This window comes from Schistocerca gregaria, chromosome 9 (genome assembly GCF_023897955.1).
Source record: "Schistocerca gregaria isolate iqSchGreg1 chromosome 9, iqSchGreg1.2, whole genome shotgun sequence".
Lineage (NCBI taxonomy): Eukaryota > Metazoa > Arthropoda > Insecta > Orthoptera > Acrididae > Schistocerca > Schistocerca gregaria.
Window position 1 is genome coordinate 171,613,717 of NC_064928.1, and position 18,430 is coordinate 171,632,146.

The 18,430-nt window shown below is 39.4% G+C and overlaps 2 protein-coding genes across 6 annotated transcripts in view; one reads left to right on the forward strand and one right to left on the reverse strand.

Moving 5' to 3' along the window:
- The window catches only part of LOC126291698 (ectonucleoside triphosphate diphosphohydrolase 5), a 53,137-nt gene extending 42,366 nt beyond the window's left edge, over window positions 1–10,771 (reverse strand). Inside the window, exons 1-3 of one of the 3 annotated variants that reach the window (XM_049985328.1) lie at window positions 10,241–10,771; window positions 9,984–10,122; window positions 9,736–9,903 (exon numbers count right to left, since the gene is read on the reverse strand). In XM_049985328.1, coding sequence (XP_049841285.1) covers window positions 9,736–9,903; window positions 9,984–10,122; window positions 10,241–10,294 — 361 coding nt within the window. In that variant the 5' untranslated portion in view covers window positions 10,295–10,771. The remainder of the gene's footprint in view (window positions 1–9,735; window positions 9,904–9,983; window positions 10,123–10,240) is intronic. The other 2 variants (XM_049985327.1, XM_049985329.1) reach the window with 2 other exon arrangements.
- LOC126291699 (mitochondrial 2-oxodicarboxylate carrier) overlaps window positions 10,053–18,430 on the forward strand; it is a 77,346-nt gene continuing 68,968 nt past the window's right edge. The window contains exon 1 of one of the 3 annotated variants that reach the window (XM_049985332.1): window positions 10,053–10,218. The gene's annotated coding sequence lies outside the window, so the exon portion shown is untranslated. Of the gene's footprint in view, window positions 10,219–10,865; window positions 10,986–18,430 lie in introns of those variants that run through there. The other 2 variants (XM_049985331.1, XM_049985330.1) reach the window with 2 other exon arrangements.

The following is an 18,430-nucleotide window of genomic DNA, read 5'->3' on the forward strand; positions in this document are numbered from 1 at the left end:
GATGCAACTGTTGACCCATTTACATCATTTTAAAATTTCCTTTATCATGTTTCTCTTTTTCTTTTCCCCCAAGAGCATGATATGGTCATGTCACAAAATGTATGCATTTAGAGAGGCAAGTGGTACAGTATGAGGAAAAGACCATGCAAGGATGTGCAATATGACTTGTGAAGTTACAGTGGCAAACGTTGGTCATCTCACTGTTAGCAATAGTGGCCGTTCAGGCTGTGGCACCTGCTGACATGACTTCTTGTGGCATATGGATAGTAGACTATGCCATCTAACCTGGTTGGAAAGGCTATTGAATAGCACTAGAACATTCAAATTACTTGTGGTAAGACACAACCAAGTCAAGTTTTATCTTTAGGTTCACCACAGTGCAAGACACACCAGAAGGTGGACAAATTTCAAACAATTCTACAATCCATTTCAAGTAACATCTGGCAGCCAATGAGGTTTAGTCTTCCTCTGGATGCTTTCCCATGAATAGTGCTAGCTGGTGATTAATGCTTTCCTTCAGACTACATCATGGTAGGGTAGGTGCAGTTTTATTCACTGTTGTCCACAGCAACCCTTAACAATAATTGGAAGGTAGGAGACGAGGTACTGGCAGAAGTAAAGCTGTGAGTAACGGGCGTGAGTCGTGCTTCGGTAGCTCAGATGGTAGAGCACTTGCCCGCGAAAGGCAAAGGTCCCGAGTTCGAGTCTCGGTCCGGCACACAGTTTTAATCTGCCAGGAAGTTTCAACCCTTAACAATGTTTAGCAACAAGCAAGGTGTCTTTGACCCCATTCTCCTGCCATGCACAAGCAAACTTCATTCCTAGCATGCTTACCTATCTACAAAGATGAGACATACTAGGGTAAATATTAAGTATTTTTTAATGTATGTTTCACATACAGTAATGTTCTGTGCCAAAAACTTCAAACATGTGTATAGTTTTTATTAGCAAGTCTTAAGCTGCATACAATACATTTCATTTTGCTGATGCTATACAATGAGAAGAGACAGTGAACACAATGAATGCTGCAGACTGTAATCTAGGTTGATTTAGAGAGAGACTAGTTTTTCTGCAGGGGAGGGAAAGAGAGAGGGGAGGGAAGGAGGGGGAGAGGGAGAGAGGGAGAGAGGGGGAGAGAGGGGGGGGGAGAGAGAGAGAGAGAGAGAGAGAGAGAGAGAGAGAGAGAGAGAGAGAGAGAGAGAGAGAGAGAGAGAGGGGGGGGGGGGTTAGTCCTTCCAACCAGGAATGAGTTTGTTCTGGATAGAAATGATCTAGACAACAACAAGCAACTGAAGAAGATGGGACAGCAGCTGAAATGATAAAGTGTGGACCCAACAAGTTGGTAGACAAGGTAACCAAGGTTATCTGCCAGATGTAGTGGATCTGGGAGATGTGTTATTTTCTACCGGATTTGTCGATACCAAATTGTAAATGTTTTCTTATATTTTTAGTCAGAATATTTTTTATTGTAAGTTGCTTTATTTTTTGTTAATTTACTTATATTTCTGAGAGTGAAAGCATATTGATTACTATTAGTAAATGTGACGAAGAATATCAAAGAGACTGATTACAAGTGGAAGCTTGGGTGTTGTGTAAAATGTCTTTGACACTGGAGACGTCTTTGACTGTAGTCAGTCGGCAGTGAACTCGTGGTGTGTGTTGACGGTTGAACAATGTGCAGGTCGCCGTCTTATAATATGGAAGTGAATAAAAAAAATTATGTTACTATTTTTTCTATATAAGCTTTAAGAAGAAAGCACATTTTGAAGAAATGGTATTTGAAGCACCAAAAATTGAGGCAAACGCATTGAACCAGGACATTTCTGCAGCCAAAAAAACTGCATAGTGGAATCATACTTCCACTAGACAACTGAAGCCAAGACAATTATAGCCTTGTAGACATGTTACGGAAAAGGTACTGTCACGAAATATGCCAAATTTAAGTAAATAAAATAGTGACCATATTTCACAGATTTAGAGTATTAGAGGTTACCAAAAGGATGTGATCACAGTGCCAACCCATAAGAAGGGGGACAAGAGGGTTGCAAAGAACTGCAGAGGAATACTGCTACCAGAGGTCAGCTACATGGTGCTAATGAAACCCGCCCTGCTGAAAAAATAGAAAGTACGGTTGGAGACCATCAAGCTGGATTTAAAAAGGCAAGAAGATGCACACATCACCTATTTCTCTCAAAAATAACCAACAGCGCAGAGAGCCTGAAAAAACAAAAAGATGGGGAAATATCTGGGGCCTTCGAAAAGGCATATGACTCCATTGGCAGATTCTTGAAAGAATCATGAAGAAAAAGGACTAGACAGGGGAACTAAAAACAGAATTTCTGACAGACAAAAGCAAGAGTCGTGATGAGATACAGCAGAGTACTATCAGAAGAGTTGAGATCAAGCCAGCATCAAACGGGCATATGGATTTTCACCAATTTTCTTCACAGAACAAAGTGATCAAAAAGTGGACAACAATAAACAAGAAATGGGAATACCAAAGATGCACAGGGAGGCCAAAAAGACACAGGACCCAAATGGATTGCCTAGCCTTTGCATATGACAGTGATAGTAAGACAGAAAGATACACAAAAACACAAATTGATAACTTAAGCAAGATAGCTAGAAGGATCCCCACAAAACGTAAGCACTGAGCACCACTGGGGACTGCAAAACATCGAAGCACCATGCAAAGTGTGGACACATTTAAATACTTGGGAGGATATACAACAAAAAGAAATGGGAGCAGTGGGGGAATCAGAGTGAATGAAGATGAGCTCAAACTTCTGAATGACTATATACACTGAACAGCCAAATAAACTGATACACATGCTTAATATCGTGTAGGGCCCCCACAACCATGTAGAAGTGCCGCAACATGTCATGGCATGGACTGAAACAGTGCTGGAGGGAATTGACAGCATGAATCCTGCAGGGCTTCCATCAATCCATAAGAGTATGAGAGGGTGGAGATTTCTTCTAAACAGAATGTTGCACGGCATCCCACATATGGTCAATGATGTTCATGTCTGGGAAGTTTGGTAGCAAGTGGAAGTGTTTAAACTGAGAAGAGCATTACTTGAGCAAGTTCGTAGCAATTCTGGATGTGTGGGCTGTCTGATTTCCCTGCTGGAATTGCCAATGGACATCAATGGATGCCAGTGATCAGAGAGGATGCTTATGTACTTGTCCCCTGTCAGTGTCATATCTAGATGTGTCAGTGGTCCCATATCACTCCAACTGCACATGCCCCACACCATTAAAGAGCCTTCACCAGCTTGAACAGTCCCCTGCTGACATGCATGGTGCATGGATTCATGAGGTTGTCTTCATACCCCATGTACAACCATCTGCTCAATACAATTTGAAATGGGACTCGAACGACCAGGCAACATGTTTTCAGTCATTGGTATTGACAACAGGCGCAGGTGAGATGTAAAGCTTCGTGTCATGCAGTCATCAAAGGTACTTGAGTGGGCCTTCAGCTCCAAAGAGCCATATTGATGATGTTCTGTTGAACGATTCGCATATTGATACTTGTTGAAGGCCCAGCACTGAAATCTGCAGAAATTTGTACAAAGGTTGCACTTCTATCATCTTGAACATTTCTCTTCAGTCATCATTGGTCCTGTTCTTGCAGAATCTTTTTCCAGCTGCAGTGATATGCGAGATATGATGTTTTACCGGATTCCCAATATTCACACTACACTCATGAAATGGCCATACGGGAAAATCCCCACTTCCTCGCTACTTCGGATATGCTGTATCCCATCATTTGTGCACCAATTATACCACCACATTCAAACTCGCTCAGGTTTTGATAACCTGCCATTGTAGCAGTAGTAACTGATCTAAAAGTTGTGCCAGATACTTGTTGTCTTCTACAGGCACTGACGACCTCAGAGCCTGCTATATTCTGCTTACATCTCTCTGTAGTTGAATACACATGTCTGTACTATACGTGTATGAAATAACAACACTGGGACGAAATGATGCAGGACTAGAGAAAGAAGAACGAACAACACTGAGGAAAATATTAGGCTCCTAAAGGGGATGATGAGAGGTGGATGTGAGGATCTTGGGAAAAACTGTACTCGAGCACAAGGTCAACATCAGAAGAAATCTGACTGATCGGGCCAAAGTTTGCTGGATATGTAATCATGACGAATATGGATAATAGGACAAAAAGAGTATGGAAAACAATATGAAGCACAAGAGGAAAGACAGGAGCCAAGTGGGTTATTGAACTCCCAAAGGATTGGGCAGAACTAGTGATCAAGGAGAAAGGAAATGAAAATTGGAGAATGAAGTACATATCCCAGAAAATGCCACAGATCAACAATAGAGAAATATACAGGAAAAGGATAGTCACCAGTGGCAGAGACACAACATGAGACTATTGAAGATCTTGAAAGAAGAGGGGGAGAGGAGAAGACAAAGAATGAAGAGGTTCTGGGAGGAGAAGAGGAAGATGTATAGGAGCATGGGTAGCCCCTTTGTGTATTAAAAGAAGAAGAGGAAGGTGATAAAAGTTTAATCAATTGCCTTGTTTGGACACTATTCAACTGCTGAACTAGATGATGAGACCTACACATTCTACAGCACCCACAATTGCTATTCTTGGCAAAAAGATAGTGAAATAAAAGGAAAATTTAAGAAACTTTGTCTACAGGCTTTATAGCATTTTTTATTGTTGTGCCAATGTACATTTCAAAGTCACAGATTTATCACAATGACTTTCTGCTATGTACAAGGAACTTCACTGGGTTGCCAAAATGTTCAACATAAATAGTTTTCATACAGGACATGAGTGGTTGATTCATTGATTGTGTTCCACTGATCCCATTAAGAAGAACATCCAGGGATGAGGAATGAGTCGAGGTACACAATACCACAAAACAGGGAAATCAGAAGAACTGCATTAACAATTAACTATCACACTTTTTAATGCTACTCGCGCTTACAATGTTGAAATTTAAATGAGACACTTAGTAAGGAAGCTGCTACTTTGAGAAAAACTATTGCTTCCCCTGTTTTACTACACCGCTGCTGTTTTGTCTCCTATTAATCGTTTAATGTTTGCTTACTCCGGGATTTATAAAACAATTTTTTTTTTTTACATTTGTAAAAACTGTTCCTATTTATAGCGCACTAGCAAATAAATCCAGAGTTGCCCATACCACACAGCTTCTGGCCTTGTGCCTTATATTTATGACATTGTATCTCCTGAACTGTGTGTCGCTCAGTGGCATAATTTTGTAGTACATTCAGCGGCATATGCATATACTGTCTGCAAAATGTGTTGCATATGGAGTTAGAAGCATTTCACTGTTTATGACATCATATATCCTGAACTGCATGTCATACGACTTAATAATGTAGGTACATTCCATGAGAAATGTGGGTACTGTCTGTGAAATTTATTGGGAATAAAGTTTGTAGCAAAGAAGTAACAAATTTAAACTTCATGCACAATGCAACAGTTATTCACACACCTCGTTTATGATATATCTCCTGAACTACACATCACACAGTGGTATCATTTTGCAGTTACATTCACTGCAGTATGTGCGTACTGTTTGCAGAATGTGTCATGACTATGGTAAGAGAAGAAGAAGAAGTAAATTATAACGAGAGGCGAAGAAGTAATAAGTTACAACGTCATGCCTCAAGCAGTGCTTTTACTGCACGAACAACAGAAAAGTAGGAAGCAATAAGCTTTTTTCCTTTCATAATTTTGTAGGAGTTGTCAGTGAGAAAAAATTTCAGAAAGGTTTGAAATTACATGTAAAGTTTGTCGCAATTTGCTAAGTGCTCTCATTCTCAAATACTGAGTGAATAAAGTCTGGGAATTCACACATCACGGGCTACCCTTCTTTTTCAGCCTCACCCCATGCCTTCGATAAGTAGGTGGTTCTTACACCCACAGTGATTGTTGCCTACCACTTCTCAAATCACAAAGTCCTGAGCTCTCACTGTTAATTTGTCATTAACCTGGGGGAGTGTCCATACCCCCCTCCCCCCTTAAGATTAAAGATATCACAAGTAATGGCTTTATTCATGAGTGGGAATAGGCATAAAGTTGATAATCACCAACCAATTTCACTCTTCTCGGCATTCTCAAAAATAGTTTAGACATTAAGGAAGCAACATCCTGCCAAGTACTTACATGACCACAGCCTAATGGTTAATCATCAGCAAGGCTTCAGGAAAGGGAGAAGTACAGAAACAGCGATTAATGATTACACCAACAAAATAGTTTGAAATTTGGATAGCAAAAGTGTTATAGGAATTAATTTAGATATTTCTAAAACTTTTGATACAGTTCATCATCAAATTATTTTAAATAAGTTGGAAGCAATCGGAATACAAGTAATAGAAAACAAGTGTGTTCAATCATATTTGCAAAACAGGTCACAGGTTGTGGAGCTCACATCAGCTCATCCTAATCATAAACTGGATTAATATCCAATGCAAGTCTAAATAGGTGTTTCCCAGGGTACTATGATAGGCCGCCTCCTGTTGCTTGTTTATATCAATGACACATGCACCTCAGACACTGCAGCCAAGATCATGTTGTTTGTACATAACACTACTGTAATGGACAATGATGTTAAAGAATCTCTGCCCACTGCAACAACTGCTCGTCCTCAAGGCCTTGCATTCCTGGCTCATTACCAACAAGCTGACCTCAACATGAAGAAAATGAAAGATAGAAAATTTGGAAAGACTAACGAAAACCAAGATTTCCATCTGGTACTGAACGGGAATGAGTTAAAAATTATACAATACACAAAACTTTTCGGAATGTATGTTGACAAAGATTTACACTGGAAAGCTCGAGATAACAGAAGTGTCCGATTCCACCCATCTGCGTTGACCCATGAAGTCATCAATAGGGTGGAAATGCCTATTCAAAGCGTCTCCAATGTGGTGCCTATGCTGTCGCTACACCCACACACACGGCAACAAACACGAGAATTCATATAAGTAAGACAATAACATCTTCCTCCAAAAATACAATTAAAAACTAAACCATGGGAAATTGGGGGTTTTAGGGTGAGAACAAGCTAAATGTAATAGGGGGGGGGGGGGGGGGGGGACACACCACAATTCCAAAACAACATTCCACAACACCAACAAAAATCTGCAGGAATCTGACACTTCCCTTGACCTATATCAGTCAACCACAGGTGACGATACCAAAGCACCAACACCTACAACTAAAAATTCGAAAATTGGAATTGGACATTTCCCTTGACCTATTCAGGTCAACCACAGATTGCGATACCAAAACACCAACACCTACAACTATGAAAATGGGAATCTGTCATTTCCAGTGACCTATATAGGTCAGCCACAACTATTAATACCAAAACACCAATACCTACGAAAAAGAAAACCACAGCTTTAAAACAAAAAATCTACAAATCAAGCATCCCTATACAAATAAAAGGACATCAAGTACACCATAAATACACAAAACACCACAACTAGAGGGGGGAAACAAAAATTAATTACTTACTACTAACCAATAACCAGCACTGCAACTAGGTCGGCCAGCGCTATCCCCCCCCCCCCCACACACACACACGTACAAATTAAATGTCTTACCACACTACAAACCAATAACACCTAACAAAAAAGCCAAACACAGCGGGAAAAAACAACAACAGATAACTTATTGAAAAAAACTTCCAAACCTTTGTTTGGAATTACAAACACTGTCAAAGACTTCACAAATCCAGCACCAAGGCTCAAATGAACCCAATACAACACATTGTGCTCAGTACATGCAAACACACCACCAGAGGGCATCATGAAACACAACCAGACGACATCTATAAACCCAACCAACTCCTGAAAACCATGCCGTAACAGTGTCACACACCACAACACCCTTACATCACAGGTCAAAGCAGACGGGTGGAATTAGATGCTTCTATTGACCTGAAAGCTCTCATAAGTAAACTCTCCCAGAGACTCAGTTCTGATGGTTTTGAGAATTTGCTCCTCAAATGATGTTAAAATGGCTTATCTTGATTACTTCCAGTCACTTTTAGCTTATGAAATAAATTTCTGGGGCAAAATTTATAGTCAGTCAAATGAAATATTTACATTACAGTACATTAACACAGCTCTGTCGGGCCTAACAGCAAGCCCCCACTTAAAAAGTTGTATTTGCTCACTGTATCCTCCTTGTACATATACAAATGTGTGTTGATGATGAAAGCTAGATGTCATGACTAGCAAACCAACTCAGATTACCACAGTTACAATACTCACAACTGTGAATCTCTCCATACTGAACAAGTTAGAACAACATGCACTCAATGTCATGAGAGCCACTATGGTGTCATTCATTATAACACCCTGCCAACATACGTAAAGTGGTTGGAGTCAAAAGAAATTCATCAATGGAGTAGATTTGGCCACCAATAAATCCTTTAGGCTCTTCTCAAACTCAACTTTATTTTTATGGGTGCTGACATGTTCATTCATTATAATATTTCAGCTGTGATGTATTATGTATTCATGTGTTTTTATTTTTTCGGGGGTCTTTTATAGTAAAGTTCTGTGATGTACTTATACCATTGACTTATTTATTGTTCATGTTCAACCTTTCAGTAGTGTTTTTCTTGTTCGTTGATTTACTTCTTAGGCATGTTGTACTCACACTGTAGACTATGTATTTGCAATTCCCCTTCCAATCATGTACTGAGTGAGGTACCTACATCAGTCTTAATGTCGTGCATTTGCATTTGAGAGGGCTGGGGTTAATTCTCTTTCGCGATTTCCCCAAGTCATGAAGGCGAATGCCGGTATGTATCCTTTTGACTAGGCCAAGGCCAACTTCCTGCCCTATCCTCAAATAACCCTATGCTACTTAGTTAAGGTTTATATATATAGTATTTCTGTAATGATGTGTCTGCCATGTCCAATGTTATTGTCCTAAAAACTCCATGCACAAATAAATAAATAAATAATAAAATCTTTCCACCAGAGTACGTAATTCAATTCTTAGCCTAGACAAGGAGGCCAAGTCTACATGAAAATAATTTTTATCTTGTAGACTGTAAATCAGTTAGTTGAAGCTGATTGTTATTAACAGCAGCAAAACCGATTACAGAGTAAGTGTATCTGGACATGAAAAAGAATTCCAAGGTCCTTAAAATGGCTCCTGCAAGCTGTAAGGCAAACACTGAGTGCTGAACATGTGGAAGTTGCTTTTTGGGAAATCATACACGAAAGAAATCAAGAAAATTCACGATGAGCATTTCTGTTGCCATGACAATGCAATGTAAACACAACGTAATAGGAAGCCTTGATTATGAATCTGTGTTTTCAAAATGTGCAAAACGGCCAGTCAAGATTATTTGCTCTCAAAATTATTAACTGAAGATTTTGATCACTGATTCGGTGTAGATTATAGATAGAAGTGGCTTGAACAGTCAACTGAGTTCAGCCACAATGATTATATTCATTCATCATGCTAACTCCAAAAAAAATCAATTTGCAACCTAATCTAGACCCCTGGCTACACTACTGCCAATATTTCGATGGGGATCAGAATTTGGCTTTAACAGCGGTTTCATAAGGTTGCATTTAACTTTGTAATATTTGAATCAGTATCACATTGCAATTACCTCAGGAATTCTCTTCAAAAGCAAGGCTCCACGAATGTGGGTATCAAATGTAAAACTATAGTCCTCAAACAAACAACAATCTACTCACCTATCACAGACTCGTGGAATGCAAACGCCAATACACGTGATCCTGTACTTCCAGCATCAATAATCACAGCATACACATGTTTCTGGATACCCAGAGAATAAGCGATATTGTCCAACACATTCGTAGCATGCCCAGGTATGTTCCACGGCAATACATTGGTGTAGCTTCCTAATATAACCAAACACAACACATAATTCAATGGTCCACGAACACACGGAATTTCCAACTTTATACATCTAGATACATACCCAAAATCAGTGTTACAACAGCTACACACGCAACGAAAATGAAAAACCTCTTTGGCCAATTTGCTTTTCGCTGTCGACTGCTTGGTTGTTTTGGTGATGAGGAATGGGCATCCCATGCTGCGCCGGTTTCTTCTATAAGCTACAGAAATACGACTATGCATCAGTATACCAGCGGTAATATTTAAATAGATAAAAATCAATCAAGCAACACTTTAAAACTACACGGCCACGGTAGGTAAGGAGTTACGCATAATTACTTTTCTTTTTCTGCTATGTGGCATTTCTGTTATTCTGACGTCAAATGAATACATTCTTACGTTGTCTAAGATCTTACTTTTCTGATAAGCTCAAATATACAGTAAATTACTAAATATTAAACAAACAAGCAACGATCCCGTAAACATTCAAAAATGTGCACAGAACTCACTGGGAGGTATATCATTAATGGGTTTTCAGCTACTTATACGAACACTTCGATATATATCATGCCGCCACATTCAACAAAAGGTTTAAAGAAAACGACACACCCGCATGTGAACAATTAATTTCTTTTCTTCTGACGTATTTTCTGCCCCCTCTCATTATTTCTATGAATACATTTCCTGTCGTGTCAAACGGCACGCAACTCAAGTTAGTACTTTAAGGATCTGGTTCATAATAAATAGAGACATTTTACCTTCCTCTGCCGTACCGAACTCATCTTAAAAAAACCTATCACAGTGAAGGCGTTAGCCGTTTGCATGCGCCGGTCAGCGGACGATTACTGTAGAAATCTCCGCTTGACTTGCTATCTCATCTTTTGCCCTTGTACGGCCCAATGCTGGCAGCCGGCCTTGAGATATGTGTTTACTTTAAGTGCTGTCGGTCGCGAGGACTTTTCTCAGTAATGTTACGTGTGACGACGATAACAAAGCGGTCTTAGTTCTAGTACTGAAAAGGACGGCCAGCCACAAGTCATACCTTTGAAACTGCCGTGCTGCGCGGTATGATACAAGCTGTGAGGTGCGTCCTGATGCTTTACAATGCGCATTGTCACCAGTACTCTTGCCACCCCGTGACCCTTGCGCAACCGGGAAGCTGATTGCCCGTGGGAGAGGGGAGGATTGGCGGGTGTCATTAGATTATTTTATCCCTGTGGCCTTGTAGGATTGCACGTGATATAACGATTATAGTTTGAATTCACTCTGATTAAAGGCGCGTTTTATGCTAGAGTCTTTTACAAAATGCGATTCAAAATAACATATGCACGTTTCGGTGGGGTATCATTTCGCGATATATAGTAATCAGCGGTCACAGAATTAGTCATAGTACCTCCGCGTAACTAAGTGAATAAGGTCTAAAATGCTTCATACAAGCAAGTCATCTAGTAGCAAATCATATCCCCATTTTTGTTTATTATTTTTCGTTCAAGAAATTCCTGTACGATAATATAATACCGCAAGTCGAGCTTACCTGTATGGGTTTCTACTAGTACATTTGCTGCAATGTGTACAAATCAGTATAGATGTGAAAAACATAATAAAATTGCCAAAAGCAGTATAATGGAATCATACCTTCTGTCATATATGTACAATTTCGTCACTTGTAAACCTGGAATTATTTTTTTGTTGAGTGATGAGTACCGCTCTTCACGGCGCAGAGAAACGAGATGAACTCCAAGTTCGTGAAATACATCCTGCTCGGTAACTATTACCAGCTATTCGGATGTGAACTGCTTTAGGGATTATAATCACTTTAAATTATCAATGATCAGTAACAACCAATTATACCGTAATTAAAATAAATGTTACCGTTTAACAAACAGAAAACTGCTCTTGCTTTGTATATTGGCCAATCTCAGACATCATATCAGGTTGGCAGGTTTTAACTCATATGTTTACAGCAGTGTTACAGTAATTACTCATTTTAAAAATACCACATTTGTTTAAGATACACTATAATAGTTCCAAACCGATGACTGGACCAGAATTTAAACTAGTATCATAGAACCAATACAGGAAATTAACAGTATTAGAGTAGTAAATACAGTCATTAAACATATGTAGGAGGAATAGTAATAATTCTCTATTTGTTTTCTGTGAAAAACAAAGTGGTTAGTCATTATATGCACAAAAATTGTAGTGCATTTGCGACAATTAGCATATTTATTAATTATACAATGAAATAAAGTGTTGTGTTATAAAATTTTGTGGCTTACATGACCTAAGTCAAGGAGAAGAGATGATATACTAGTATTAAACATCTTTGTCCACCTTCACCTTACTTAGAATCTAATGTTTTTGATATATTTGTTACATGTAATGTAGTTTTTTTTTTTCTATTACGTGCTGGCATTTTTCATGTACTAAGCATTTGAAAAGAAATTGTTGCATTATGTGTCTGAGCTTGCTATTAAGAACCTTTTTTATATCCCGTGTGTCAGGTAGAGATTTAACATAAGTGTGCTTACACTTGTTTGGCCTGTGGAAGCACAAGGATCTTACACAGAATGAGTGAATGGATGTGTGAATGTACTAGTGTTCCAAACATTTTGGATCAATATTACACTGATTGCAAAAGACCATAAATTTAGTAGGCTTACACTGAGAAATTTACTTACCAATTAGATAAAGATCACAGAAGAAAATGTATTGTATCATGGATTCATTAACAATGATTCAACCATAATGTTTGGAGATAAATTGTGTGGGAAGAACACTGGGCCAGTTTTTTTTTTTTTTTTTTTTTAATTTAAAAAAAAGAAGCCACTGTTCATTTCATGGAAAATTTAACTCTTTCTTAAACATATTCCTGCAGTGCTTTGAGTTGTATTTCCCCTAAAACAAATAATGGAAAAATGAAACAAAAGCAAAAGCAAGGGATTTATACTTGGTATTAAACTATCTTGTGTTAGTAAGAGAGAACTCTATGTAATTCAGAGAACAAGCAGTACATAACAAACATTTCAAACTCCATTACCACATGCTATGCTCAAATGCTAAAACACTCCACAAATAAGGCAAAAGCTATTTCAAACAAATAAAACAAGGTGTCCAGATGAAACTGAGTCCCAGAATATAGTTCTGGTGGAAATGGTGACAATTTCAAATCATTGGATACCAAATTCAATAATTTCTTCCTCACAGCGCACTCAATAATAAACAGCCAAATACAGATGTGTTAGATTTACTTGTGCAAACACTGCGTACACCACCAACAAACATTAGTTTCAAAAATACAACCCCGTAAGGAGAGTGCATAATTCATTAGGTCACTAAAGAATACTAATTATGCTGGCTATGATGGTGTCTATAGGAGAATGTTAAAATCTTGTCCAGACATAATAGGGTTAACCTTAAGTGACTGGGGGTTGTATTTCATGGCAGACAAGTATGATGAACTAACACCTATGTGCAATAGTGAAGACCAGCAAACTATCACTTATTACAGACATATATCACTCCTTCCAGTTTTTTCAAAAGTGTAAGAGAAAGGAACCTATGATAGAACAATGATTCATTTAACTGAGCAGAATGTGTTAACCTCATTTCAGTTTGGCTTTTGTAAAGAGTTCTCCACACAGAAAGCAATACAAGTTCTCAACAATCAAGTGCCAGCAGAGCTAAACAGAAAAATTATTCTGTTGTCATTCACAGCCTGTGGTCTGGTGGTTAGTGTCACTGCCTCTAGATCGTGGGGTCCTGGATTCATTTCATGTCTGGGTAGAAGATTTTCTTCACTCGGTGACAACTGCATGTTTGTGCTGTCCTTATTGTGTCATCTCACCTTCATCGACGCACAAGTCACCAAAGTGGCATCAAATCAAAGGACTTGCAATAGACAGTTGAACTAACGTAGAGAGGGTCTTCTGGTCAGTAATACCATATAATCATTTCATTACATATCTCCAATAAATTGACCCACCTTTTCCCATTCTCATCCCTAATACCCTTCCCATTCATCCCAATAGCCTTACTGTTCCTTTCTCTCCCTATTCTGCTATTAAAATTTTTTGCCAGTATCAGTTCTTGGCCTCTTGTAACAGCTTCTGTAGTCTCACCATCATCTATTCAAAATCTTCTTTTATGTTCAACAGCGAGTCTTCAGTAGGGACATACATTCCCACTATCACTACATTGATGGCTCTAGCCCTCAGATTGAGCTTTATTAACTGCTTCCAGTGAGGTATATTTTTGGACCACCGTTTGTTCAGAATGATGGATGCTCCTCTCGCCCTCCTGTTTTTGTCCACACCATTAAACCATAAAATCCAGCAGATATTCACAACCAGCAACATTTTTTTTTCTTCAGAAAGCTTAGCAGCATTCATGCTGCTGTCTTAAAACCATTAAGATTCTTGTTGTTTTTCCCATGTGCCCCGTACAGTCTATAGACCAAAATGCAAAGTTCATTTTCTTTGCCACTTTTTAATTCCATTAAAACCATCTGAAAACTGAAACCTATTATTGGGTAGTTTAGCTGTATGAGTTTTTCTACAGACTGGGAGCCGACCTGTCACACAACCCCCAACCTGGAGGACCAACATTTGTCATCAGGGTTTTCTCCCCCTAAAAAGAATGGCTTCAGCATGCCTCAAGAGTTCTTCCTACACTTTGACGAAGGAGATGGGAAAGGAATAACTAAGGATAGCAAAAGATTCTTCTTAGTTCACCCATCGGCTCTTGGTGATAAGGGCAGAAAAGAGATTGACAGGTCATTGCAGGACACAACTCATTTGGTGCCTCAGCCAGGGCCTGTTTGGCAAGGATGACCCTACCAGCAACTAAGCTACCACTGACATACCTCCTGCTTATTTGAAGCAAGCAAACCTCCCTGCCTCCAAGGGCAGTGCTACATTAAGGCGGTGTCCGCTGGGGAAGTTGATTTCATATCCTATTGTTATATTCTGTGACTATTCCAAGGCCTCTGACACTGTGGGTCACAAAATTCTATTCATCAAACTAAAGTGTTGTGCCATTAATGGCAGCCCTCATTTGTGGGTGAAATCCGACCTCCGTAGCAGAAAGCAGATGGTCTCAGTAATATATTGTATCTCAAGCATGAAAATAACCTCAGAACAGGTGAACATATGAGTGTTGTCCAGAGAGTAACAGACATATTGATACAGGTATACTCTTAAACTGGGAGTTGACCCGTTGTACAACCTCCCAGCCCCCCTCCCCCCCCCCCCCCCTCTCAACCTGGAGGACCAGGATTTGTCGTCAGGGTTTTCTTCTCTAGAAAGAATGGCTTCAGCATGCATCAAGAGCCGTTCAAATTGAGGCACTTATCACAAGGCACAAGATTTTCAGTAGCATCTCTAGAAATCTTCTGCTTGTGATTGCAATCACTGGTTTATACCAGAAAGCAGTTTGGCACATCAGTATCAAAGCACTTCCTAGTGAGCCATGTCTTCATTTCTGAGAAGAGGTGGTAGTCGCTCAGTGCTGTTTAGTGGATGATCAAACACCCCCCATCCAACACCCCATAGGAACTCACGGGTACAATTGGCTGTGTGTGAACATGCATTGTTGTCAAAAATACAAACTTTTGCATTACGTTTTTCCTGATGCTTGTTGTCCCTTAACTTTGTCATTGTTTGACACTATCTGTCTGAGTTAATTGTTGTTCCACATTCAGGAAAATTGGCATTTCCATTCCATCAACTGTCTTTATTTCACAATTGACATGCTTCCCCCAAGTCTCATGCCCAGTTATGATACTATCCATAACTTTGTTACCATTTTATCATAATCTTCGAGGAAGGTCAGTGCTGCAGCCAGTCTCTGTTTTTTTGTCTTCCATTAGGATTTTGGGAACCAGCATAGCACAAAATCTGTGATAACCTAGATTCTCTGCCACAATTTAATGCACCAAGCTCTGTCAAATTTGCGTAAAATATTGCAAAAGTTCCACAATTGTGAAACAATAATTTTCACGAATTTTGTCACTGAGTTTCATCATCGGTTTGTTGGTCACAAGGCTAGGCCTACCACTATGGTCTTCAGCTTGAAGATTGGTATGGGCATTTTTAAAATCAATGCACCATTTCCTCTCTCGGTTTTCACTTGTTATTCCTTTTCCGTGCACATCACGAACCTTGCAATAAATTTCAATTGGTTTGCAGTTTTTTGCCAACAAAAACCTAATCACAGAACGTACCTCACAAGTGGTGGGATTTTGTACTGCCATGCACATTTTAAAGCCTCACAGAAAGCAAAGTAACAGAGACAGAGATCACACGCTGGCACCAAGGTGGCAGGTGTAGCCACCCCCACTGCCACGGTAGTCCAAAACGTCTGTTACTTCCCGGATAGCCCTCGTAGACTGTGGGTTGCCACAGGTATTGGAATTGGGTTCACTCATTTTTTAACCTATATAAATTATCTTGCAGTGACTCTAAAGGGAGTTAAAAAAAGCTTTAATGTCTGCTGATGACACTGGCATACTAATCAAGGGTCCAAATTTAACTCCAGCAGACAGCTCAGGTGATAGCTGAACAAATGGTCAAGTGTTTCAGAGCTAACACGTTATGCCTTAATATCACAACTCCTCATATCATGCAGTTGCAAGTGAGCAATAATAACCTTTTAGCACCAAAAGTAGATATTAATAATCATGCATGTTCCTTGGGGACACAGCTGGGTAACAAATTAAAATAGAGTCAACACTTGGAGAAACTGAGAAGCTCAGTTCAGTGTGTTATGCCCTTAGAAACAGCTCATTTGTGTTGACCTAAGGACAAGAATGTTGGCCTCTATGCATATTTTCACTCAGTATTTTCTTATGGAATTATCGTGTGGAGCAGTGCACATAAAGCAAATAAAGTGTTTATTTAGTAGAATTAAGCGGTAAGAATATTGTGGTAAGTGTAACTTGTAGAAACTTTGCTAAGGATCTTGGAATTCTTGCTCTCATTTCTCAGTACATTTGCTTCTCAATAGCTTCTGTTGCTAATAATAAAAATGGGTTGCAGCTGTGAACAGTGCTTGGGGGGGGGGGGGGGGGGGGAAGAAAAAAAAAAAAAAAAAAAAAAAGAAACACCACTGATCAGCCAAGGCCAAAATTACCCTAGATATTCATTTCCTACCATTGATTCCTTAAAACATAAGTATAATTTTACCATTTCATTTTGCTTATTCAGTCATAGACAGTGCAATGCTAAATGGTGTAGCCAAATACACAATAAATTTGGTACAGTGAAAAATGTGCAATGCAATAAAAAAGACATGGAGACATATTTCAGTATATATAATAAAAGTTAAGCGTTGTAAGGCACAGCATAGAAAAACTATGCAATTTTATTTATTAACGATATAGTAAAATAAACTGAACAATTAACACACCAGTGGTCGTTAGAAGGTGATAGATAAATTACAACAAGAAGCAGGCTTGGCTACAATGGCAATAAAAAATAAAAATAAAAAATACAGGAAAAAAGATTATATTTCATTATAATTGAGAAAGCAATAGATAAAAAAGGTTAAGAAAGCACACAAAAACAAAACTCTCCTCTGAGTTGATGAAGAGTTTACCAGAAACAACACAAGAAGCATCTACAGAACTTTCGTGCAAAAGCTATCCAGATAAAAAACACCAACACTTCAATTTTGAGATGCTAATGAGAACATTGCTCACAACTGTACAGACACATTCAAGAAATCTTTCACACAAGAGAATTGTGCAAACATACCATCATTTGACCATCAGACAGACTCCCATATGGACTACATAGTAATAAGCATCTCTGGTGTAGAGAAACAACTGGAAGATTCGAAAGGAAATAAATCACCAGTTCTGGATGGCATCCCAATCCGGTTGTACAAAGAGTAGTCTACAGCACTGGCCCTCACCTCTTTCTTTTTCTTCTTTTTCTACCACCTTCATCCCGCATTGCGCGCAGGGTCGACAAGGTTAAGTACGGGTTTGACACGGTTAAGTTTAAGGAGTGGCCGTATGCCCTTCCTGCCGCCAACCCATAACACCAGGACAGAATTAGTGTACCTCACATGTCTGCATCCAGTGTAAATCGAGAAATAGTGTGAATGTGTTGCAAATGTCTGCGAGTCGTGTAACTGAGGCGGGATGTGGGGACCAGCCAAGTATTCACCTAGTAGGATGTGGAAAACCGCCTAAAAACCACATCCAGGCTGGCCAGCACACCAGCTGTTGTCGTTAATCCGCCGGTGGATTCGATCCAGGGCTGGCGCGCCTACCCAAGTCCAGGAAGCAGCGCGTGAGCGCTCTCAGCTACCGTGGCGGGTTGCACTGGCCCTCACCTATCCTGCATTTATTGTGAATATCTCGCCCAGCACAAAGTCCCAAGTGACTGGATAAAAGTGCAGGTGAGTCCAGTATGTAGGAAGGGTAAAAGAATGGGCCCGCAAAATTACAGACCAGTATCCCTAACTTAGGTTTGCTGCAGAAGCCCTGGACATATTATCAGTTTGAATTTATGAAACTCTCTT